This window comes from Rhinoraja longicauda, chromosome 34, assembly GCF_053455715.1.
Source record: "Rhinoraja longicauda isolate Sanriku21f chromosome 34, sRhiLon1.1, whole genome shotgun sequence".
Taxonomy (NCBI): domain Eukaryota; kingdom Metazoa; phylum Chordata; class Chondrichthyes; order Rajiformes; family Arhynchobatidae; genus Rhinoraja; species Rhinoraja longicauda.
In genome coordinates, this window is record NC_135986.1 from 22967127 (window position 1) to 22992734 (window position 25608).

Below are 25608 nucleotides of genomic sequence, written 5' to 3' on the forward strand. Positions count from 1 at the left end.
GACAGCTATCTGGATCATTGTGCGTGCCCATATTCTGGTTTCCCCCACTGAAATAAATAATTGTGTAGACACAAAATGCTGGAGTAACTCAGCGGGTCAGGCAGCATCTCGGGACCGAAACGCCACCCATTCCTTCTCTCCCGAGATGCTGCCTGACCCGCTGAGTTACTCCAGCATTTTGTGTCTACCTTCGATTTAAACCAGCATCTGCCGTTTCTTTCCCTAGAAATAATTGTGTGTCACAAAGAACCTGCTGCAACATCCCAGAACCACCTCTGTATTCCATTGGAGACAGGTAGAGACTTGGAGTCGGTGCACAAGACAGTTTTTCTCTTCGGTATGAGTGACCAAGCTGGGTTTTTCTGATAATCCTGTAGTTTCATGGTCACTTTCTGAAGTTGGATTCAAATTTCAAGCTGCTACCATTGTGACTGGAGCTCATATATTTTAAGATATTTCATTCTGAATAACTGGCCCATCAATGTAACTCACTGGTAATAAATCATTGATGCGCTCTGCACCAACATTTGGCAGAAAGTGGTTCTGAAGTGAATGTAGGGAGTGCGGTAAACGTGTAGATATGTTCCTTGGATTATGTAAGTCGTAAAATGTCCTGAATAATGTGACATAGTCATGTTGTAAAGTCACAAAGTCTTACGTGTGAAATCAACAGTTCAAAAAGCTCAGCATGTGTAAGAAAATAACTGCAGATGCTGGTTCAAATTGAAGGTAGACACAAAATGCTGGAGTAACTCAACGAGTCAGGCAGCATCTCAGGAGAGAGGGAATGGGTGACGTTTCGGGTCAGACGTCAGTTTGAGGAAGGGTCGCGACCCGAAACGTCACCCATTCCTTCTCTCCTGAGATGCTGCCTGACCTGCTGAGTTACGCCAGCATTTTGTGTCTACCTTCAAAAGCTCAGCAGATCAGTTTGTGGCATTCTCACAGCCAGTTCTGAGAACGTTTGGCCTCGCTATATCATGCAATGTTTTTTTAAAAGCTAGCAGAATCCCTGTGCTTTTTTTGTTAACCTCCTATCTCACTCTTTCAGTGAAGGCATTTTTGCGAATGTTTAAGTTTCTGCGGGAACAGAAGTAATGGAAGCCTCTTCAGCACAAAGTGGCTCTCACGCTAATGACTGACCACTAATGGCATAATTGGTGGCTGTTTAAAAAAAAACACATATCCCCAGCCCATGTGCAATTGAGACGAAAACAGTTGCAATAATCCACAATTGACCACAAATGCTTGTGTGTTTGTTTAGGTGGCTGTCAATGAATTATGCCACTCAAATACATCTGTCATTTGGTCTTGTCGTCCCGTCAGATTCTTTGTGCTATTTATGTGCCTTTTTGAGACGAGACCAATTTAAAACCCCTTGCCTAACCATAACAGCCAGGAGTTCAAACTATGGCTTTAAATTTTAGATTTTAGATTTAAATTTAGAGATACAGCGCAGAAACAGGCCCTTCGGCCCACCGGGTCCGCGCCGCCCAGCGATCCCCGCACATTAACACTATCCTACACCCACTAGGGACAATTTTTACATTTGCCCAGCCAATTAACCTACAAACCTGTACGTCTTTGGAGTGTGGGAGGAAACCGAAGATCTCGGAGAAAACCCACGCAGGTCACGGGGAGAACGTGCAAACTCCGTACAGTACAGCACCCGTAGTCAGGATCGAACCTGTGTCTCCGGCGCTGCATTGGCTGTAAGGCAGCAACTCTACCGCTGTGCCACCGTGCCGCCATTTGAATTCCTTACTTCAGAAAAGGACAAAGGGGTGTCTTAAAAGTAGTATTTTAGATCATAAAGTTTTGATAGGGTGCATGAGGAAAAAATATGTTCCACTAGCTTTCCATTTTGGAGGGATCTAAAATAAGGTGGCGTAAGATTGTCACTAACCAATACCATGGAGAATACAGGAGAAAGTCAGGAGAAGTTTAGTTTAGTTTTTTGTCACGTATACAGTGAAAAGCTTTTGTTGCACGCAAACCAGTCAGCGGAAAGACAAGACATGATTACAATCGAGCCATTCAAAGATACATGATAAAGGGAATAATATGAATAATTCAGCGGGACAGGCAGCATCTCTGGAGCGAAGGAATGGGTGATGTTTCGGGTCGATACCCTTCTTCAGACTCGACCTGAAACGTCACCCATTTCTTCTCTCCAGAGAGGCTGCCTGTCCCCGCTGAGTTACTCCAGTCTTTTGTGTCTATCTTCGGTTTAAACCCACAACTGCAGTTCATAACATGAATAGCGTTTAGTGTAGGATAAGGCCAGTAAAGTTCGATCACAGATAGTCCAAGGGTCTCCACTGATGTAGATGGTTCAGGACTGCTCTCTAGTTGTGGCAGGATGGTTCAGTTGCCTGATAACTGGTAGAACAAGTAATAGTTGACGTGAATAGAAGTGAAAAGGATGGAAGGATATGCTGAAAGGATGCAATGAAGAGGAGTGGGTAGAGGCTATTTAGAACCATTAGGCTATTCCAAGAACCATCAGGCTATTGGACACTACGACAAGGGTCTCGACCTGAAACGTCACCCATTCCTTCTCTCCTGAGATGCTGCCTGACCTGCTGAGTTACTCCAGCATTTTGTGAATAAATACCTTCGATTTGTACCAGCATCTGCAGTTATTTTCTTATACTCCAACTAAACTCCGAACTATGAACTGCCAGGGTTGCACTGGAGACCTTTGGGTTTTGTTTTTGCACGAGATTGGGTTTTTATTTATTGGACAATTTTTTTGTATATTAATCATATTATCTTTGAGAACTGTGTTTGCAAACCTATTGTGCTGCTGCAGGTAAGAGTGTCTGCTGCAGAGTTTGCATTGAGGTATTTATTCACAAAATGCTGGAGTAACTCAGCAGGTCAGGCAGCATCTCAGGAGAGAAAGAATGGGTGACGTTTCGGGTCGAGACCCTTCTTCAGACTGATGTCAGGGGGGCGGGACAAAGGAAGGATATGGGTGGAGACAGGAAGATAGAGGGAGATCTGGGAAGGAGGAGGGGAAGAGAGGGACAGAGGAACTATCTAAAGTTGGAGAAGTCGATGTTCATACCACTGGGCTGCAAGCTGCCCAGGCGAAATACGAGGTGTTGTTCCTCCAATATCCGGTGGGCCTCACTATGGAAGTCGAGTTCATACATTAATTAATTGATGAATTAAAGAATTAAATAAATTGATGAATGAAAGTCGAATTAATTGAGGCGGTAGACAAGAATCACCATGTATCTGGCGCCTCAAATTCAGTGTTAATATTGTTAAAAGTCTTAACTTTTAAATCCTGTGATATTTAACAATAACTGCGAACTACCCATCTCTTCCCAGTTTCTAGCATTTCCGTCCATGCTAACTTTCTGACCGGCTGAGAACTATTGGATATTGTTCAAAATGAGGAAGTGGGTTAAATTTTCACACCGAAAGGGAAGAGACATTTGGGGCCGTTGATAACGGGCAGCAGTGGTGACAAGGCCCAACATACATTAGATATGGTGATCCAATATCTAACACTGCCGAGACATTTGTATTTATGTGAGTGCGTTCCCGACATACGAAGGTCAGGAATTACTCGGTAGGGTGAATGCACTAGGTGTTGGCCGAATTGCAGAATATACAGGCTGTAAAAACATTTTGGAAAATGAACATAAGTTAGCCTCCTTTTCCCCTTTCAAGGATGCCAGACATTTATGGGCGGCAGTAAACTCCAGTTCATTTACCTGCTGCTCAGTGCCTGTCACCAGCAGCAGTAACCAGAAGGGAATGTAGAATGTGCAGAATTTAGAGCCTCTTTGTGATCCTCTTTGCAGACTGTTGTTAACTCGTAAACTATATTTCTCATCGGCTATTGCACTTTGATATAAAGGTGACGGCATATGATCCAAGCAGGCAGCCCCATATTTGGAGGGAACTGTGGCAGTTCAAGATAATGCAAAATGGGGAGCAGGGAGAGGCAGGGTTTTGATCTTTGGTCCAGCTTGAAAGTAACTGGGTTTCACGATCAAACGATCAGCTGAGCTTCCCAGGGCTAAACAGGAACGATCCAACGGGATTCTGCTGCTGATGGCACTTACTAATTTTGTCCACGTTTGCGTCCTAGGCTAAATTATCAGAGAACAAGTCAGTACCCACAGAGGCAAGTCCCAAAAAATAGACAAGAGGGAAACAATAAGTGCTTGTCTGTAGAAACAAGGACCTGTAGATGTTGGATTACAAAACAAAACGCAAAGTGCTGGAGTAACAGTGGGTCAGGCAGCACCTCTGGAGAACATGAATAGGTGACGTTTCGGGTCGGGACTTGTCAGCTCTAATATGAAGGATGGGAGTTTAGTTTAGAGATACAGCGCGGAAACAGGCGCTTTCGGCCCACCGGGTCTGCGCCGCCCAGCGATCCCCGCACACTAACACTATCCCACACCCACTAGGGACAATTTGTACATTTACCAAGCCAATTAACCTACTAACCTGCATGTCTTTGGAGTGTGGGAGAAAACCAAAGATCTCGGAGAAACCCCACGCAGGTCACGGGGGGAACATACAGACTCCGTACAGACAAGCACCCGTAGTCCGGATGGAACCCGGGTCTCCGGCGCTGCTCGCCGTAAGGCAGCAACTCTACCACCGCGCCACCGTGACCGCCCTAGGAGAAGCTGAGTCTTTCATTTGTATAAACAGTAGAAACAAAAAATTGCAGGTGCTGGTTAATACACAAAAGGACACAAAGCGCTGGAGTAACTCAGCGGGTCAGGCAGCATCTCTGTAGAAGATGGACGGGTGACGTTTTGGGTTGGGACCCTTCTTCAGCTTTGGTTTAACATCTGATCTGGAAGACTGAACCTTCTCCAGCACTCTTTCATTGCTGAGATGAAGTCCTCAAGCCTCACTAGTGAGTCACGACCCCAGAATCCGCAGACTGGAGTGCAAGCAAACGTGCTACTCACTAAGCCACAGTGGGCACGGTACCTTTGGGTCAGGCGTGACCACGTTTCAGGTCTTTGGGAAATGCAAGTTGAGTTCCCTGACAAGGAATTTGGCAGAACAATTATGGAAAGCACATGGGGAGTTTTCAACCTATACATCGAATGAGGCGTGAATATTGCACAGGCTCATTAGACATCTGTTAATCGGGGGTATTTTTTTTTACATTGACATGATGATATTTACTGGAGAAAGACTAAGCAGTAAAATAACAAGATTTAACAGATCGCTGCTTAGAGAATGTCTCAAATTCCTATCCAATCCTACAATCCCTCAATTATGGCAAATATTGCCTATTCACTTGTTTAGTGTAGAATTTCAGACCAAAGCACAACAATTAAATGCTAAATCCCGATCTGACCATACAATGCACCTTAATTCTCCACTATTTAACTCATAAAGCACTCAATCCGCTAAATCTCATGTAGCATTTCGAAGAACTATTCACCGTTGTTCCTAATTTGCTGCCTAATGTCGTGTTTCAACGAGTGGGATACAGAGAGATTTCAATCTAGAGTTTGCAAAGACCTTGGTAAAAAAAATGCTTCTCAGTTCTATCATGTGTGTGTATCAGGGTTATGCTGTATTTACATTTCCAGTGGGCAGGAGAAAAGGCATAACTGTTGGAGAGTCATAGGAGTCAATTAGAGAGAGAGTTAATTGGAGAGTCATAGAGTCATACCGCTTGGAAACAGGCCCTTCGGCCGAACTTGCCCACACTCACCAAGGTGCCCCATCTGCACTTGTCCCACCTGCCTGCATTTGGCCCATATTCCTCTAAACCTTTCCTATCCATTTACCTGACAGATGTCTTTGTTAGACACAAAATGCTGGAGTAACTCAGCGGGTCAGGCAGCATCTCGGGAGAGAAGGAATGGGTGACGTTTCGGGTCGAGACCCTTCTTCCCCGAAACGTCACCCATTCCTTCTCTCCCGAGATGCTGCCTGACCCGCTGAGTTACTCCAGCATTTTGTGTCTGCCTTCGATTTAAACCAGCATCTGCAGGTTTTTTTCCTACTAAATGTCTTTGTTATATTACCTGCCTCAGCTATCTCCTGTGGCAGCTTGTTCCATATACCCACCATGCTCTGTGTGAAAAAATTGCACCTCAGGTTCCTATTAAAATTTCCCCTCTCACGTTAAATCCATGTGCTTTGGTTCTCAATTCTTCGACCTGGGTTCAACCTGACCTCGGGTAATGTCTGTACAGAGTTTGTACGTTCTCTCTATGACCGCGTGGATTTCCTCACACATTCCAAAGACGTGCAGGCTTGTAGATTAATTGGCTTCTGTAAATTCCCTCTGGTATGTCGGGTGAAATTAGTGTATGTTCGATTGTTGGTCGGCACGGACTTGGTGGGCCACAGGGCCTTTTTACATGCTGCATCTCCAAACTAAACCAAGCTAAGCAGTTCACATGTACCGAGGTCCAGTGAAAAGCCTTTGTGGCACATGGAACACATGGTTACAATCGAGCCAAATGCATAATCACAATCGGAACAATAGACAATAGGTGCAGGAGTAGGCCATTCGGCCCCTCGAGCCAGCACCACCATTCAATGTGATCATGGCTGATCACTCTCAATCAGTACCCCGTTCCTGCCCTCTCCCCATACCCCCTGACTCCATTATCCTTAAGAGCTCTAGCTCTCTCTTACAATACATTACAATACAATACAATATATCTTTATTGTCATTGTACAGGGGTACAACGAGATTGGGAATGCGCCTCACTTACGATGCAATAAATGAATTAGCTAGTCAGTATTAATTTAAACAACCCGATTAAACAAATTGGAACAGTTTTAAAACAGAATAAAGTGCAAGTAGGTCTGTGCCGGTTCACTGTGCCATGTGACCATCCGGCTCAGCAGGACCAGTTCATGGCAGCTATGGCCCTGGGGATGAAGCTGTTCCTGAGTCTGGAGGTGCGGGCGTAGAAGGCCTTGTATCGTCTGCCCGATGGTAGAAGTTCGAACAGACTGTTGCAGGGGTGTGAAGAGTCTTTGTGGATGCTGGTGGCTTTTCTGAGGCATCGTGTGTTGTAGATGCCCTCCAAGGCTGGTAGCTGTGTTCCGATGGTCCTCTGAGCTCTATGGACTACCCGCTGAATGCATTCAGAGAATTGGCCTCCACTGCCTTGGAAAATTGGGACTGTTTTCGGACAAACCACCAATGGGATGATCGGTAAAGTTGTTTAAAATTACAAAGGGCGAGGGCATAGCATACTGGAATAAACAGATGGCAGAATTTATTCCAACTATTTGTTGTTGCATGACTATTTTGTATCCAGCATGATTGATACACAATGCGTGTAGAAAAGAAAACCGAATCCTGTATTGCACGGCGTAACGAGAGGGCTAGTGACATATTCCGTCTGAAAGGATAATTAAAACAAATATGTAGGAACATCAATAAGAGTAGGTTAACTACCGCCTGGAACCATTGTTATGCCATGTCCCTCGTATTTCTTAATGCCTTTGGTTTATAAAAATCTTATCAGTTGTATATTTAAAATTAATAATTGACGCAGCATGATTCACATTTGCCGATGAGAGTTCCAACTGTAAACCACGTCTCTTATGTGGACGTGATTCCTGAAAGGTCGGCCTCTTTGGTTTGGACTCTGCCCCTGAATCCTGGAATCCCCAAATAACAGAAATGATTTACTTCTGCCTGCGCTGTCATCTATACACTAAAACTCGTTTGTTTGTTTGTTTGTTCCTGAACTACAGCCAAAACGGTACACGATAGCGCGACGATTTTAGGCCCACCTTACTCACCGTCGTCCCTTTGGTGCTAGTGGAAGTAGTTTCATTGAAATCGGTGTTATATTTTTTAAGTTATTCACATTTTAAAGTTTAAATCTATCTCCTAGGGAGAGGGGGGAGGGAGGATAAGGGGGGTTGAGGGGGATGGAGTGGGGGGTGGGGAGGGAGGTGAGGAGGGGGGGAGAGGAGGGGAGAGGAGGGGGGAGGGTGGGAGGGGGATGGTGGGGAGGGGAGGGGGTGTGGAGGGGAGAGGAGGGGGGAGGGGGGAGGGGGGGGGTGGTGGGGAGGGGGGAGTGGAGGGAAGGGGGGTTGAGGGGAGGGGCAGTGGCGGAGGAGAGGGTGCTGCACCAATGCAGGAGAGGTTTGGGCCCAATGGGTCCACTTGGTCTAGTTTCTCCTTAATATCACAAAAAACTTTGCTCAAATGTATAAATATGGTTTCAACAGACGGCTGGGGAAAGGGGAAGAAACAGTCCTGGGCTCTCTAGATTGAGGCCATCACCAAACTGGACCACCTGCTGTAATTTCCATGTTGGTGTGCAAAGCAAACGAAAGTGGTCAGGTTCGAAAGGGTGAGAGTGATTTGTAAAAGCAGTGAAGATTGGGGGCACTGAAGCTTTACTCAGAGTGGAATGTGTAGTTGAAGTTTTCAGGCTCAGCGGTAAGGACAAAAACCTCCATTGTTTCGTCTGGGATAGAGCAAAGAAAAAGCTCAATTAGGGATAGCTACATAATTAAGTAGCCTGCTAAGAGTTAAGCTCCCAGAACTCTTCAGTGTATGTGGAGCTGTCTCAGGACCAGAGAAAGGGTGAAGAAGGAGGGAGGCTGCTTTTCACCAGAAGTGTGTAGGAAGGAACTGCAGATGCTGGTTAAAAATCAAAGATAGATACAAAATGCTGGAGTAACTCAGCGGGACAGGCAGCATCTCTGGAAAGAAGGACGTGTCAGGTAGAAGAAGGGTCTTGACCCGAAACGTCACCTATTCCTTCTCTCCAGAGATGCTGCCTGTCCCCGCTGAGTCACTCCAGCATTTTGTGTCTACTTTCACCAGAAGTGACTTGACAAGTAGTGATTGCCGTGTTGGGAGCTTCACACGTACTAAAGTTCAATGAAGAGGAAAGACCTGTACATAAGTTGTCGCTTTGGTTTAATTCCAGAGAACAGCTGGCGTGCTTTGATCATGAGAGGCCAGTGGTGAATGGACTTGCAGTCAGTATGTGTGAGGTGTTTGCACTCAAAGTGAGATTAAGGTGCCTACTAAACAACGCGTTTTGGATCGCAACCCCAGTCTCCAATCTTGTCAATCTTGTAAATGATCAATTCAGTGCCAAATGCAACAGTTTTTATCAGGAATTTCAGGGAGGGGGGGAGGAGGGAGGATAAGGGGGGGTTGAGGGGGATGGAGTGGGGGGGTGGGGGGTGGGGAAGGGGGGAGGGAGGTGAGGAGGGGGGGAGAGGATGGGAGAGGGTGGGAGGGGGGGATGGTGGGAAGGGGAGGGGGGAGTGGAGGGGAGAGGGGAAGGGGGGGTTGAGGGGAGGGGGAGTGGCGGAGGAGAGGGTGCTGCACCAATGCAGGAGAAGTTTGGGCCCAATGGGTCCACTTGGTCTAGTTTCTCCTTAATATCACAAAAAACTTTGCTCAAATGTATAAATATGATTTAAGAACATGAAAGTAAAAAGAATAATAACAGGCATTCAGCCCCATGCATCATTCAATGTGGTCATGACTGATTTAGTTTAGTTTAGTTTAGAGATACAGCAGGGATGAGGCCCTTCGACCCGCCAAGTCCATGCTGACCAGATGTCCCCTGACCCTCAGTCTGAAGAAGGGTCTCGACCCGAAACATCACCTATTCCTTTTCTCCCGAGATGCTGTCTGACCCGCTGAGTTACTCCATCTATTTGTGTCTATCACCCATACACTAGTTCTATCCTGCATGCTAAGAACAAGTTACAGAAGCCAATTAACCCATAAACCTGCATGTCTTTGGAATGTGAGGGGAAACTGGAGCACCTGGAGAAAGCCCACGGGGTCACAGGTAGAACGTACCATCTCCATACAGTTAGTACACTTTGTTCCCGTGGCAGCTATTTACAATATACATTAATGACTTGGATGAAGGGATTAAAAGTACCATTAGCAAATTTGCAGATGATACAAAGCTGGGTGGCAGTGTGAACTGTGAGAAAGATGCTATGAGGTTGCAGGGTGACTTGGACAGGTTGTGTGAGTGGGCGGATGCATGGCAGATGCAGTTTAATGTGGATAAGTGTGAGGTTATCCACTTTGGTGGTAAGAATAGGAAGGCAGAGTATTATCTGAATGGTGTCAAGTTAGGAAAATGGGACGTACAACGAGATCTGGGTGTCCTAGTGCATCAGTCACTGAAAGGAAGCATCAGGTACAGCAGGCAGTGAAGAAAGCCATTGGAATGTTGGCCTTTATAACAAGGGGAGTTGAGTATAGGAGCAAAGAGGTCCTTCTGCAGTTGTACAGGGCCCTAGTGAGACCGCACCTGGAGTACTGTGTGCAGTTTTGGTCTCCAAATTTGAGGAAGGATATTCTTGCTATTGAGGGCGTGCAGCGTAGGTTTACTAGGTTAATTCCCGGAATGGCGGGACTGTTATATGTTGAAAGACTGGAGCGACTAGGCTTGTATACACTGGAATTTAGAAGGACGAGAGGAGATCTTATCGAAACGTATAAGATTATTAAGGGGTTGGACACGTTAGAGGCAGGAAACATGTTCCCAATGTTGGGGGAGTCCAGAACAAGGGGCCACAGTTTAAGAATAAGGGGTAGGCCATTTAGAACTGAGATGAGGAAAAACTTTTTCAGTCTGAGAGTTGTGAATCTGTGGAATTCTCTGCCTCAGAAGGCAGTGGAGGCCAATTCTCTGAATGCATTCAAGAGAGAGCTAGATAGAGCTCTTAAGGATAGCGGAGTCAGGGGGTATGGGGAGAAGGCAGGAACGGGGTACTGATTGGGAATGATCAGCCATGATCACATTGAATGGCGGTGCTGGCTCGAAGGGCCGAATGGCCTACTCCTGCACCTATTGTCTATTGTCTATCTCTAAACTCAGTGCAAAGCCTTTCACATTCTTAGTGTTGCTCTTTACATTCAGTGTTGCTGGTTTTGTACTTAGTAGTAAATGACTAAAAACACTTCCCCAGAGGTATCAGGTCAAGTGGCCCGAACCCTGGTCTCAGTTTTCGAGGAGTGTCTTAGAGGAGGAAAGGAAGAGTTTGGTTTACTAGAGTAGGGGATGTGCCTGTGTTCAGGTAGCACAAAACATGGTACCAAATCATCACAGTCCATCGCAGTTGTGTGAGCAAGCCTTGCTGTGTATGAGTAGAAAGTTGTTTTATTGTCATTTTGTGTTTCTTGTGTAATTAATGTGAATTTTTCTGCACTGCGTTAATTTATAGCTCTTCAAATTAGTGCCTGAAGTAATTCAAGGTCATTGATTGTGCTATCTTATTGAAGTCTTAAATCAGGGGCCTAGTACTCCAAAGAATGGATCCTGGCAGAGATGAGTTATATGCAGTTTGTTGAAAGAGCTGTACAGCGATGTGTACAAGCTGTCCGCTTTCACTGCTTATATAATCAAGTGTATTTACTTATCTTATTAACTCTGGCCTCTTAGATAGATAGAAACAAGAAAGGACCATTCAGCTCCTTGAACCCATTCAGCTGTCCATTGAGTTTGTGGCTCGTATGTTACACAACTCGGCACGGTGGCGCAGTGGTAAAGTTGCTGCCTTATAGTGCTTGCAGCGCCGGAGGACCGGGTTCGATCCTGACCACGGGTGCTGCCTGTACAGAGTTTGTACGTTCTCCCCGTGACTGCGTGGGTTTTCTCTGAGATCTTTGGTTTCCTCCCACACTCCAAAGACGTACAGGTTTGTAGGTTAATTGGCTTCGGTGAAATTGTAAAATTGTCCCTAGTGTGTGGGACAGTGTTAATGTGCGGGGATTGCTGGTCGGCGCGGACTCGGTGGGCCGAAGGGCCTATTTCCGTGCTCTATCTCTAAACTAAACTAAACTCCTTATATCCTCTGCTAGAATACAGAACAGTGTAGCACAGGAACAGGCCCTTTGGTCCATCATGTCTGTTCCGAGTTAAACTAATCACCAATGCCTTCACGTGATCCATATCTCTCCATTTCTGTATATTCATGTGACTATCTAAAAGTCTCTTAATTGTCTGGCAGCATGTTCCAGGCACCCACCATTTTCTGTGCAAAAGAAGAAAACAAACCCTGCACATCTCCTTTAAACCTCTGACTTTAAAGCTCTGCTCTCTAGTCTTTGCTAGTGTTTCGTATCACTTCTGATGTTAAATTTGCAGAAAACTCAAACTTAAAATTAAAATTGATCATAATAATCATCATCATAATCATACTTTATTAGCCAAGTATGTTGGCTAATAAAGACAATTTAGAATATGTCACCAGGTCCGAGACTTCATCTATATACTAAAACTTTTGTTTGTTTGTTTGTTTGTTTGTTTGTTACTGAACTACAACCAAAACGGTACACGATAGCGTGACAATTTTAGGCCCACCTTACTCACCGTTGTCCCTTTGGTGCTAATGGGAGAAGTTTCATTGAAATCGGTGTCACATTTTTTAAGTTATTGACATTTTAAAGTTTAAATCTATCTCCTAGGGAGGGAGGGGGGTGGAGGGAGGGGGGAGGAGAGAGGATAGAGGGGGGGGTGAAGGGATGGAGTGGAGGGGGAGGGGGAGGGAGGGGGTTGGAGGGGGAGGGGGGGGGAGGAGAGGGTGCTGCACCAATGCAGGAGAGGTTTGGGCCCAACGGGTCCTCTTGGTCTAGTATCCAATAGAAATTGTTACTCCAGAAGCTGGAAATCTGAAATAAGTGCAGAAAATCCTGAAAATATTTTAGTACGTCTCGCAGCGGCAATGAAGAATGAAACAGTTAATATTTTGGGTCAAAGGCCTTTAATCAAATATGATTTTCCACTATCTGTTGTGATTAGTTCTTAAATTGCACAAAAACAATAACCTCTTAGCCTACTAAATTCCATCACTTTCTATTCTGGTTTACGTAACCTTCCCTTCTGATTAAACGCTTAGAGTGTTAATCCCATATTCCTGCATGTGGCCCCTAGCCATCAATGTCTAGGTAATTCAAATGCTTATCTAGACATTTCTTCAATGCTGTTCGTAACTCTACATCCACCACCCTTTTCAAGAGTTAAGGGTGTTTTATTGTCATGTGTATCGAAATAATTCGAACAATAAAATTCTTACTTTGCAGCAGCACAGCAGATTTGAAAACACTATACTCAATAGGCGTACAATAAAAACCCCATAAAGTGCAATAAAAATAAAACCCAATATAGTGGGGGGAAAAAACGGACAGACATCGAAATCCCTAGTGCAACCAAGACAATAGAAAACAGACAATAGGTGCAGGAGAAGGCCATTCGGCCCTTTGAGCCAGCACCGCCATTCAATGTGATCATGGCTGATCATTCTCAATCAGTACCCCGTTCCTGCCTCTGGACTCCCCCAACATTGGGAACATGTTTCCTGCCTCTAACGTGTCCAACCCCTTAACAGACAATAGACAATAGGTGCAGGAGGAGGCCATTCGGCCCTTTGAGCCAGCACCGCCATTCAATGTGATCATGGCTGATCATTAATAATCTTATACGTTTCGATAAGATCTCTCATCCTTCTAAATTCCAGTGTATACAAGACAGTTCACAGTTTGGAATTTAGTTGGAGTTTGTCACGTTTAATAATGTTTATTAGCCTAGAAACAGAAAATAGGTGCAGGAGGAGGCCATTTGGCCCTTCGAGCCTGCACCGCCATTCATTGTGATCATGACTGATCATCTACAATCAGCAACCTGTGCCTGCCTTTGCCACATACCCCTTGATTCCGCTAGCCCCTAGAGCTTTATCTAACTCTCTTTTAAATCCATCCAGTGAATTGGCCTCCACTGCCCTCTGTGGCAGAGAATTCCACAAATTCACAACTATCTGGGTGGAAAAGTTTCTTTTCGCCTCAGTTTTAAATGGCCTCCCCTTTATTCTTAGACTGTGTGTGGCTCCTGGTTCTGGACTCCCCCAACATTGGGAACATTTTTCCTGCATCCAGCTTGTCCAGTCCTTTTATAATTTTATACGTCTCTCTAAGATCCCCTCTCATCCTTCTAAACTCCAGTGAAGCGTTGGTCTTCACATGAGCCTGGCGGCATCCAACTCAAAGCAATTCATGCGATGCAGGTTGAACGTTTCACAGTTAGCCTCTGAGAAGGTTTAAAGAGTAATGTGGGTCCTTGATGATGCTGGGTGCCGATTTGAACCCTTCAATGGTGGGGAGGTCAGTGCACGTGATGGACTGGGCAGTCTTCACTACGTTTTTGTAATCTCCTTCGTCCCTGGGTGATTGAGTTGCCGAACCAGGCCGTGATGCAATGAGTCAATATGCTCTCTATTGTGCACCTGTAGAATTTCAAGCAGTGCAAACAGGTACTCACCACACTCTATTACTCTCAGATCCCCGCTGAATCTCTTACTCTAAATCTGTGTCCTCTACCTTTATTCACCTCTGATAAAGGGAAAAGATTCTCACAGTCTACCCTATCTATACCTCATATCATTTCACAAACCTCAATTGTACCCTCCCCTCACCTCCTCTGCTCAGGGGGAACAAACTCTAGATTTAGATTTTTTTGATTTAGAGATACAGCGCGGAAACAGGCCCTTCGGCCCACCGGGTCCGCGCCGCCCAGCGATCCCACACATTAACACTATCCTACACACACTAGGGACAATTTTTACATTTACCCAGTCAATTAACCTACATTCCTGTACATCTTTGGAGTGTGGGAGGAAACCGAAAATCTCGGAGAAAACCCACGCAGGTTACGGGGAGAACGTACAAACTCCGTACAGACGGCGCCCGTAGTCAGGATCGAACCTGAGTCTCCGGCGCAGCATTCGCTGTAAGGCGGCAACTCTACCGCTGCGCCACCGTGCCGCCTAGTGTCTTCTCCAAACTGAAGCGTCCCATCCCAGGGAGCATCCTGGTGAATCTGCTCTGCAGCCTCTCCAGTACCATCACATCCCACATTACATCTTGTAGGCCAGCACGCCATCAGCCTGGTGCATCCCCGGTTTCCTTGATTCACAGTCTTGTCTTCGTCAAATTTGGCACTTTGCTCTGGAATTCCCACCCGAAACCTCTCCAAATCACTCTGTTCCTTTAATAAGATTTGGTCATCTGCCTTAATGTCTTTGTTTTGGTGTCAGTATTCCAATAGACAATAGGTGCAGGAGTAGGCTATTCGGCCCTTCGAGCCAGCACCGCCATTCAATGTGATCATGGCTGATCATTCTCAATCAGTACCCCGTTCCTGCCTTCTCCCCGTACCCCCTGACTCCGCTATCCTTAAGAGCTGTATCTAGCTCTCTCTTGAATGCATTCAATGCTTCAAAGCCTTGCTCTTTCTTCCTTTGGAGGCATGGCTCCTGGTTTGGAATGTACTGCTTGCCTCTCAAGTGCGGAGTTCCATGTAAAAGAGAGTAACGCTAGCATGCGTGAGCCATTTCACTTGGCTCTTTCACACAATCAAAAGAACTCGGATCCACGCTTGACAGACCACTTCATCCACACCTTGTGTGCAAAGTGATCAGAGGGTTCAAACAAAAATAAGCTGCCCGGGCTCGAAAACCCCACTTCCCACCAGTCAGGCAGAACCCATCCATTATGATCGGAGCAGGTTTTTGAAAAAAATTATTATCACCTTTTCTTCCCTTTTTATTTCCGTTCATATTTATAATTCCCTTCCTGTCAGTTCGCCTGCATCCCATCAGTGTCCAAACTGACAGCTTCCATCCATTAACAGAGGGGTCCAATCTCTTTTTTCTAAAAACAAAGAGCAACATCTGCTCTGGGGTGACGAGGATTAGTGTGCTGTAAATATTTTCCCTTCAGTGGATGTGTGTTTGAAATAAGCCTCTCTTATTGTTCACGGACATGCTCCTTGCCGTGCGGAATGGAGTCCTTCAGTCACTGCCACCTTTTCTGCTCAGTGTCAAGTCTTTTCACACCCTTGGTCGAAAGCTTGATTGAGGAATGCGCGGGGAATGTGTGTCAACAGTGCGAGATCTGGAGCAAGTCATCCCTTTGTCATTTGATCCCGTGTCCTTTTCACCATTGACTCACCAGAGGAGCAACCTACGACACAGGGACGATCTGTCCGCCAGATGTTACGGAAAGAGCAGGCATGGTCAATAGACAATAGACAATAGGTGCAGGAAGAGGCCATTCGAGCCGGCACCGCCATACAATGTGATCATGGCTGATCATCCACAATCAGTACCTCGTTCCTGCCTTCTCCCCATACCCCCTGACTCCGCTATCATTAAGAGCTCTATCTGGCTCTCTCTTGAAAGCATCCAGAGAATTGGCCTCCACTGCCTTCTGAGGCAGAGAATTCCACAGATTTACAACTCTCTGAGTGAAAAAGGTTTTTCCTCATCTCCGTTCTAAATGTTAACCTGTGGCCCCTGGTTCTGGACTCCCCCAACATCGGGAACATGTTTCCTGCCTCTAACGTGTCCAATCCCTTAATAATCTTATTTGTTTCAATAAGATCCCCTCTCATCCTTCTAAACTCCAGCATATACAAGCCCAGTCGCTCCAGTTTTTCAACGTCCGACAGTCCCGCCATTCCTGAAATTAACGTAGTAAACCTACACTGCACACCCTCAATAGCAAGAATGTCCTTCCTCAAATTTGGAGACCAAAACTGCACACAGTACTCCAGGTGCGGTCTCACTAGGGCCCTGTACAACTGCAGAAGGACCTCTTTGCTCCTATACTCAACTCCTCTTGTCATGAAGGCCAACATGCCATTAGCTTTCTTCACTGCCTACTGTACCTGCTTGCTAACTTTAAGTGACTGATGAACAAGGACACCCAGATCGAGGTCACTAATAGCAATCGGAAAAGTTCATCTGATCCAACATGTGTGTACATATTTCCTAGATACATCATATTAACTCTCCTTTCCAATGCATCTTTGCTGCCTGCATATCTTCCTTCCATCCCATCAACACCTTCCCATGTCCACCTCTCCCCCTTATCGCCTCTAGTGATACTCCTCTAGTTTTCAACCTTTCTTGAGTTTGAAAAAGGGTCCCACTCGAATCATTCATCTATCCGTGTTCTTCAGAGATGCTGCCTGACTCGCTGAGTTATTTCAGCACTTGTTGTCTTGTTGTATAATCAGGGTGGTCATGGTGGCGCAGCAGTAGAGTTGCTGCCTTTCAGCGAATGCAGCGCCGGAGACCCAGGTTCGATCCCGACTACGGGCGCTGTCTGTGCGGAGTTTGTACGTTCTCCCCGTGACCTGCGTGGGTTTTCTCCGGGATCTTCGGTTTCCTCCCACACTCCAAAGACGTGCAGGTTTGTAGGCTAATTGGCTTGTTAAATGTAAAAATTGTCCCTGGTGTGCGGGGATCGCCGAAGGGCCTGTTTCCGCTCTGTATAACTAAACTAAACTCTGCAGTTCCTTCTTACTACACCTCAACCTTCCATATCGCCCACGCCACCAAGCTGCCTTTCCTGTCTCATTCCTCATCATCCCACCTCCTTTACTCCTCAACTTCACCTATTCACGTCCTAGTTTCCCTCTTGCCTCACCCATCCATCTCCTGGTGTTCAAGTCCCGTATCGTCTGTTCCCCACCTTCCATATGTCTCATCCTCACCTGCCAACCACCGTCGACTTTATCTTCACCCACCCACACCATCCATATCCCTCTCTTCATGCATCCACCTTAACCTCACTCACCCACATTCTGTATCCTTTTGGAAGACTGAGAAGTGGTACATGTGGTAATACCATAGTACCATTGACGTAAAGTGTGGGAATGAAGAGGAATCAGCCTGAAAGGCAAGCTGAAGGTGCATGGTGCTGTTATCAGACCCATCTTACTGTATGCTTGTCGGACATTGACAATGCACAGCGAAAATGCCTGTCAGTTTAGCCACTTCCATGCGACCCGTCTGCACAGAATACTTTGCATGAAGTGACAAGACACGATTCCAGACCCACGGATTCTGTCCCTAACAGACTTTGACAGCATTCACGCATTGTTAAAAGAATTACCGATCAGGCAGGCAGGACATGTCAGAAGTATGTCTGATGGCGGAAAAAGAGATCCATGTGCTCTCTGAGAGCATCCCTGAAGAGTTTCAATATTGACATGTACCACTGGGAACGACAAACTATGTTTGGCGTGCCCGCATTTTTAAAAAAAGAGTGCTCGTTCATATAAGAAAGCTGGGATGGAGGAAGCAAAGAGGAAAAGAGAATCTTAAATATCAAAATCCACTGGTGCTACAGGATCTCTACACCTCTGACACCTGTGTGGAAGGAAGATTGTCTAATCACCTCTGCACAAATCGCAAACACTATAAACTAGATTTAGTTTAGTTTTGTTTAGAGATACAGCGCCGAAACAGGCCCTTTCGGTCCACCGGGTCCACACCGACCAGCGATCCCCGCACACTAGCACTATCCTATACCCACTAGGGACCATTTTTACTTTTACCAAGCCTATTAACCTGCATACCTGTGCGTCTTTGGTGTGTGGGAGGAAACCGAAGACCTCGGAGAAAACCCACGCGGGACATGGGGAGAACGTACAAACTCCGTACAGACAGCGCCCGTAGTCGGGATCAACCCGGGTCTCCGGTGCTGCATTCGCTGTGAGGCAGCAACTCTACCGCCGCGCCACCGTGCCTCCCATGGTCCGCCCTTAGATGTCATGGTCTTCTTCGAAAATGAGTGATGAACAACAACATATCTGCATTCTACACCTCCCAACCTCCAGTACATTTTACCTTCACCTATTCATCTCTTTTACCCCGATCCCCACCCACCCTTACCCCTCAGCCGTCTAAGAACCTGTAGTAACCCTTCAGTATTATCTTCCCAGATGCACTATATTCATCTGCTCATACTCATCCTACCTACCCATTTTACACACCCTTCATTTTCACTGCCCCATCCAGGTCTCTCAATCTCCACTACTCATTTTCTCCTGGTGATCGTCACCACCCTCAACTGTTCATCTCCTTACCATCTCCCTGAGTCCCATTTACCGCACTACACCCCTCCGACCTACTTACTGGCGCTGTGTCCCTTTTTTCCATCAACGGGTCCCATTGAGCTACTCAGGGATGCTGCCTGTCCCACTGAGTTACTCAGGGATGCTGCCTGTCCCACTGAGTTACTCAGAGATGCTGCCTGCCCCACTGAGTTACTCAGAGATTATGCCTGCCCCACTGAGCTACTCAGAGATGCTGCCTGTCCCACTGAGCTACTCAGAGATGCTGCCTGTCCCACTGAGCTACTCAGAGATGCTGCCTGTCCCACTGAGTTACTCAGAGATGCTGCCTGTCCCACTGAGTTACTCAGAGATGCTGCCTGTCCCACTGAGTTACTCAGAGATGCTGCCTGTTCCACTGAGTTACTCAGAGATGCTGCCTGTCCCACTGAGTTACTCAGAGATGCTGCCTGTCCCACTGAGTTACTCAGAGATGCTGCCTGTTCCACTGAGTTACTCAGAGATGCTGCCTGTCCCACTGAGTTACTCAGAGATGCTGCCTGTCCCGCTGAGTTACTACGAACCATTCAACATTTCCTTGATCATCGTCTACTTTGACCTGTCATTTTCACACCTACCCTTCCATATCCCTAGCCTCCCTCTCCCCTGACTCTCAGTCTGAAGAAGGGTCTCGACCCAAAAGATCACCCATTCTTTCTCTCCAGATTCACTCCAGCATTTTGTGTCTGCCTTCGGTGCCAACCAGCATCTGCAGTTCCTTCCCGTGCAAACTTATTTTCTCTGTTCTGCTCAGCTGTGAACCTGTTTAGCAACACTTTTAATTGCCTTTTCCCGCTGTATTTATATGGTCCACGAGACTCTGTCCCTGCCACATCATCTTTATTCTGATTGGTCTTTGAATGAACAACTTCCTCAATCTATCTAGAGGACATTGACATTCGGAGCTCTTCCTCGTAGCGAACACCTTCCAGGAGCCAGCGTTCTCCATCTCTCGTAAACCTCAATGAGAAACGTCTGGGTGCTGATTCAATATCTTGTCACGTCGTCAGCATTTCTTTTACTGGAATGTTTAGTAGACTGTAAGATCTGACTTGAAATATTGCCGTGTATTTAAGAGGGAAATCGGAAGGCTGTAGACTCAGTGAGCTTTCATAGCATTTCACTATTGTGCCTATGAGCTTGCAACTTCTTGGCTTCACTTATAGACAATAGACAATAGACTCAGTGGGACAGGCAGCATCACTGAGTAACTCAGTGGGACAGGCAGCATCTCTGAGTAGGTGCAGGTGCAGGAGGTGCAATAGGTGCAGGAGGAGGCCATTCGGCCCTTCGAGCCTGTACGCACCGCCATTCAATGTGATCATGGCTGATCATTCTCAATCAGTACCCCGTTCCTGCCTTCTCCCCATACCCCCTGACTCCGTTATCCTTAAGAGCTCTATCCAGCTCTCTCTTGAATGCATTCAGAGAATTGGCCTCCACTGCCTTCTGAGGCAGAGAATTCCACTTAGTTTAGTTTAGTTTAGTTTAGCGATATAACGTGGAAACAGGCCCTTCGGCCCACCGAGTCTGCGCTGACCAGCAATCCCCGTACACTAGCGCTATCCTACACACTATTTTGTGGGACAATCTTTCACAACTTTTGTTCCACGAGTGATAGTTCTACTCAATAACCAAAGTCCGTCGTCTCTTTTTCGCTCTGGTTTATTTTCACCCACATGTTTAGACTGTAATGGTGTATCCTTATTGTTTTCATGTGTTTATGCTTTATTCTTAATTGTTAACTGTATGTTTGTGAGCGGAGCACCAAGGCACATTCCTTGTATCTGCACATACTTGGCCAATAAACTTATTAATTAATTCATTCATTCATTCAATTTACAATTTTTATTGAAGCCAATTAACGTGCAAATCTGGGGTAGACACAAAATGCTGGAGTAACTCAGCGGGTCAGGCAGCACCTCGGGAGAGAAGGAATGGTGATGTTTTGGGTCGAGACCCTTCAAACTGATGTCAGAGGAAGGGGCAGGACAACTTTGTCCACTAGTCTTCCTGCCTCCAACTTCCTATCTTTGTACTCCCCCCCCCCCCCCCCGACATCAGTCTGAAGAAGGGTCTCAACCCGAAACGTCACCCATTCCTTCTCTCCCGAGATGCTGCCTGACCCACTGAGTTACTCCAGCATTTTGTGTCCACCTTCGATTTAAACCAGCATCTGCAGTTTTTTTCCTATACAACCTACAAATCTGTACATCTTTGGAGTGTGGGAGGAAACCGGAGAACCCGGGGTAAACCCACGCGGGCGGAACGTACAAACTCCGTACAGACAGCACCCGTAGTCAGGATCGAACCCGGGTCTCTGGCGCTGAAAGGCAGCAACTCTACCGCTGCGCCACCATGCCTACTTCAACTATATAACTACCAACAGTCTCTCCAATATTCCTCTTTTGCCACAGTCCCTTTTCTGGGGTAAAGATTTTTGTGATTCATTTTTAGTCCACCTGACTGAAAGTAGCCATCATTCCTCTGTGGAGTCTTCCATAGTCACCATCAAACAATATCCCTAGCCTTTACAATACAATACAATACAATACAATATCCTTTATTGTCATTGTACATGTACAACGAGATTTTGATTGTCGCTTCCATATCGATGCTGTCAAATCAAATATTTAAATAAATCATGGCGAACATGCAAACAACAAGAAGGGGGGGGGGAAGGAAAAAAGAAAAGGGGGATCGAGGTAAAGAGCAAACAAAGGTTGATGCAGGTGGTCAGTTGTGCCAGATGACCCTGGGGGCAGAGACAGATCATGGCGGGCTCTCAGCAGGACCGATTCAGAGCAGCTGTAACTCGAGGGATGAAGCTGTTCCTTAGTCTGGAGGTGCGGGCGTAGAAGGCCTTGTACCATCTGCCAGATGGGAGTATAAGACAATATCTGCAGATGCTGTTATTTATTCACAAAATGCTGGAGTAACTCAGCAGGTCAGGCATCATCTCAGGAGAGAAGGAATGGGTGACGTTTCGGGTCGAGACCCTTCTTCAGACTGATTGACGTTTCGGGTCGAGACCCTTCTTCAGACAGATGGAAGTAGTTCATACAGACGGTGGCATGGGTGTGTGGGGTCCTTGTAGATGCTGGTGGCTTTCCTGAGGCAGCGAGCGTTGTAGATGTCCTCCAGGGCTGGTAGCTGTGTCCCAATGATCCTCTGCGCTCTGCAGACGACCCACTGAAGAGCTCTCGTGTCCGCCGCCGTGCAGCTGAGATACCACACATAGATGCCGCATGTCAGTACGCTCTCTGTGGTCATCAGAAGCTGTTGTGGCAGACCGGCCTTTTCTAGTGTTCTCAGGAAGAACAGCCGTTGCTGTGCCTTTTTGACAAGCGCAGCGGTGTTGGTGGCCCACATGAGGTCCTGTGAAATGTGTGTGCCCAGAAACTTGTAGCTGGACACTCTCACCACCTCGTCCCCGTTGATGAGGACTGGAGTGTATTCCTCATTCTGTGACCTTCTGAAGTTGATCATTAGCTCCTTGGCCTTCCTAGTGTTTAGGGACAGGTTGTTCCCTTTTCAGTAGGAGTTGCAGTATGGCCTTCAGTCGATCCCATCGAAACCTTGCTCCGCATACAAAGTGTGTGCTGTGACCAACTTAAACCACCTCCATGGGACTAAAGGTAACTTAACCTTTCACAGGCGAGGGATTCCAATTGGAAACCTGCTGGACGGTCTGGTTCACAAGGGCTGGAACAATTCAAGAAGGCGTTACACCTCCATGTTCTCAAGATCTGGGCGGCACGGTGGCACAGCGGTAGAGTTGCTGCCTTACAGCGAATGCAGCGCCGGAGACTCAGGTTTGATACTTACTACGAGCGCCGTCTGTACGGAGTTTGTACGTTCTCCCCGTGACCTGCGTGGGTTTTCTCCGAGATCTTCGGTTTCCTCCCACACTCCAAAGACGTACAGGTTTGTAGGTTAATTGACTGGGTAAATGTAAAAAAATTGTCCCTAGTGTGTGTAGGATAGTGTTAATGTGCGGGGATCGCTGGGCGGCGCGGACTCGGTGGGCCGAAGGGCCCGTTTCCGCGCTGTATCTCTAAATCTAAAAAATCTAAAAAATCTGGACAGTAAAAGCTGGCCTTGGCAGCAATGCTCACATCCTTAAAACGTCAAAATCAAAAGGAACATGTTCCGCGAGTCTTTTGAACACTGCACTCTTCATCCATCACACTTGGAAGCTGCTGGATAATGGGCATGGCTACATTGGTTCAGGCTCTCACCTAATCTCTTGTTTGCTGCTTGCTATTCACCGACACAAGAAAAAGTCCCCGCACACAAATCATAGTAGCCTACAAATATAGACAATAGACAATAGATGTAGGAGTAGGCCATTCGGCCCCCTCGAGCCATTCAATGTGATCATGGCTGATCATCCACAATCAGTACCCCGTTCCTGCCTTCTCCCCATACCCCCTGACTCCGCTATCATTAAGAGCTCTATCTAACTCTCTCTTGAAAGCATCCAGAGAATTGGCCTCCACTGCCTTCTGAGGCAGAGAAATCCACAGATTTAGATTTAGATTTTTTTTTTTAGATTTAGAGATTCAGCGCGGAAACAGTCCCTTCGGCCCACCGGGTCCGCGCTGCCCAGCGATCCCCGCACATTAACACTATCCTACACACACCAGGGACAATTTTTTACATTTGCCCAGCCAATTAACCTACATACCTGTACGTCTTTGGAGTGTGGGAGGAAACCGAAGATCTCGGAGAAAACCCACGCAGGTCACGGGGAGAACGTACAAACTCCGTACAGACGGCGCCCGTAGTCAGGATCGAACCTGAGTCTCCAGCGCTGCATTCGCTGTAAGGCAGCAACTCTACCGCTGCACCACCGTGACCGCCCCCTTTGAGAGGAAGTATATTTGTTAAAACAGAGTGGAATGCTGTTCATGCAGGGACAATAGTTTAATAGTTTTGAACTCATGTTTTTCCACCTTCTTCCCGACCCTTCTTTACAGCTTTAAGAAGTCTGAGCATCAGCGTTACTGGGAGCAGTTTTGGTACCCAACGGAAGGGAACACAGCCTTTCACGGTGAAAACAAGCGTAAGAGGAATCTGAAGACGTTTGGTTACTGCGTCTTCATTATGTTGACTGGAGTCTTCATCCACTACGTTGGTTTCAGGTATGTTTGATGAGGAACAAGTTGTTTGAATTGCCTTGTGCATTTACTCAGCTGCACCACAACATGAAACCTTGAGCAGTAAAGTATTTCACACGCGCACGCATTCCTGTGGGCAGCATTGGTCAATAGCTGTTTGCCACTCACACCTCCCTTTACATGTTCATGGGGTGAAGGTCCTGTCTGTGCGCTGCCGGTCTTTGAGAGGAAGTATATTTGTTAAAACAGAGTGGAATGTTGGTCATGCAGGGACAATGCAGCAGAACCTTTACTTTGTATCGAGTGCAGACACAAAGTGCTGGAGTCATCTTCTGGAGAAGAACCCTCCTTCAGACCCGAAGCAACAGCCATTTATTTTCTCCGGATTGTATGCACTGGAATTTAGAAGGATGAGAGGAGATCTTATCGAAACGTATAAGATTATTAAGGGGTTGGACACGTTGGAGGCAGGAAACATGTTCCCAATGTTGGGGGAGTCCAGAACCAGGGGCCACAGTTTAAGAATAAGGGGTAGGCCATTTAGAACTGAGATGAGGAAAAACTTTTTCAGTCAGAGAGTTGTGAATCTGTGGAATTCTCTGCCTCAGAAGGCAGTGGAAGCCAATTCTCTGAATGCATTCAAGAGAGAGCTAGATAGAGCTCTTAAGGATAGCGGAGTCTTAAGGATATGGGGAGAAGGCAGGAACGGGGTACTGATTGAGAATGATCAGCCATGATCACATTGAATGGCAGTGCTGGCTCGAAGGGCCGAATGGCTTCCCCCTGCACCTATTGTCTATTGTCTATTGAGATGCTGCCTGACCCGTTGAGTTGCTCCATCAACTTCTCTACATCGGCGAGACCAAGCGCAGGCTCGGCGATCATTTCGCTGAACACCTCTGCTCAGTCTGTCTTAACCTACCTAATCTCCCGGTGGCTTAGCACTTCATTCCCACTCCCAGTCTGACCTTTCTGTCCTGGGCCTCCTCCATTGTCGGAGTGAGGCCCAGCGCAAATTGGAGGAACAGCACCTCATATTTCGTTTGGGTAGTTTACACCCCAGCGGTATAAACATTGACTTCTCTAACTTCAGATAGTCCCTGCTTTCCCTCTCTATCCCCTCCCCTTCCCAGTTCTCCCACTAGTCTTCCTGTCTCCGACTACATTCTATCTTTGTCCCGCCCACTCCACTGACATCAGTCTGAAGAAGGGTCTCGACCCAAAACGTCACCCATTCATTTTATCCAGAAATGCTGCCTGACCCGTTGAGTTATAAGGTGCTGTTGGAGGTGCTGTTCCACCAATTTGCGCTGGGCCTCACTCCGACAATGGAGGAGGCCCAGGACAGAAAGGTCAGACTAGGAGTGGGAGGGGGAGTTGAAGTGCTGAGCCACCGGGAGATCAGGTTGGTTAAGACAGACTGAGCAGAGGTGTTGAGCGAAACGATCGCCGAGCCTGTGCTTGGTCTCGCCGATGTAGAGAAGTTGACACCTGGAACAGCGGATGCAGTAGATGAGGTTGGAGGAGGTGCAGGTGAGCCTCTGTCTCACCTGGAAAGA

At 46.7% G+C, this 25608-nt stretch overlaps 1 protein-coding gene across 1 annotated transcript in view; it reads left to right on the forward strand.

The window, feature by feature from the left end:
- Positions 1-25608, forward strand: part of dnajc4 (DnaJ (Hsp40) homolog, subfamily C, member 4) — a 189426-nt gene that overhangs the window by 72349 nt on the left and 91469 nt on the right. The window contains exon 5 of the mRNA XM_078427914.1: positions 23909-24073. Within this exon, the coding sequence (XP_078284040.1) occupies positions 23909-24073 (165 nt within the window). The remainder of the gene's footprint in view (positions 1-23908; positions 24074-25608) is intronic.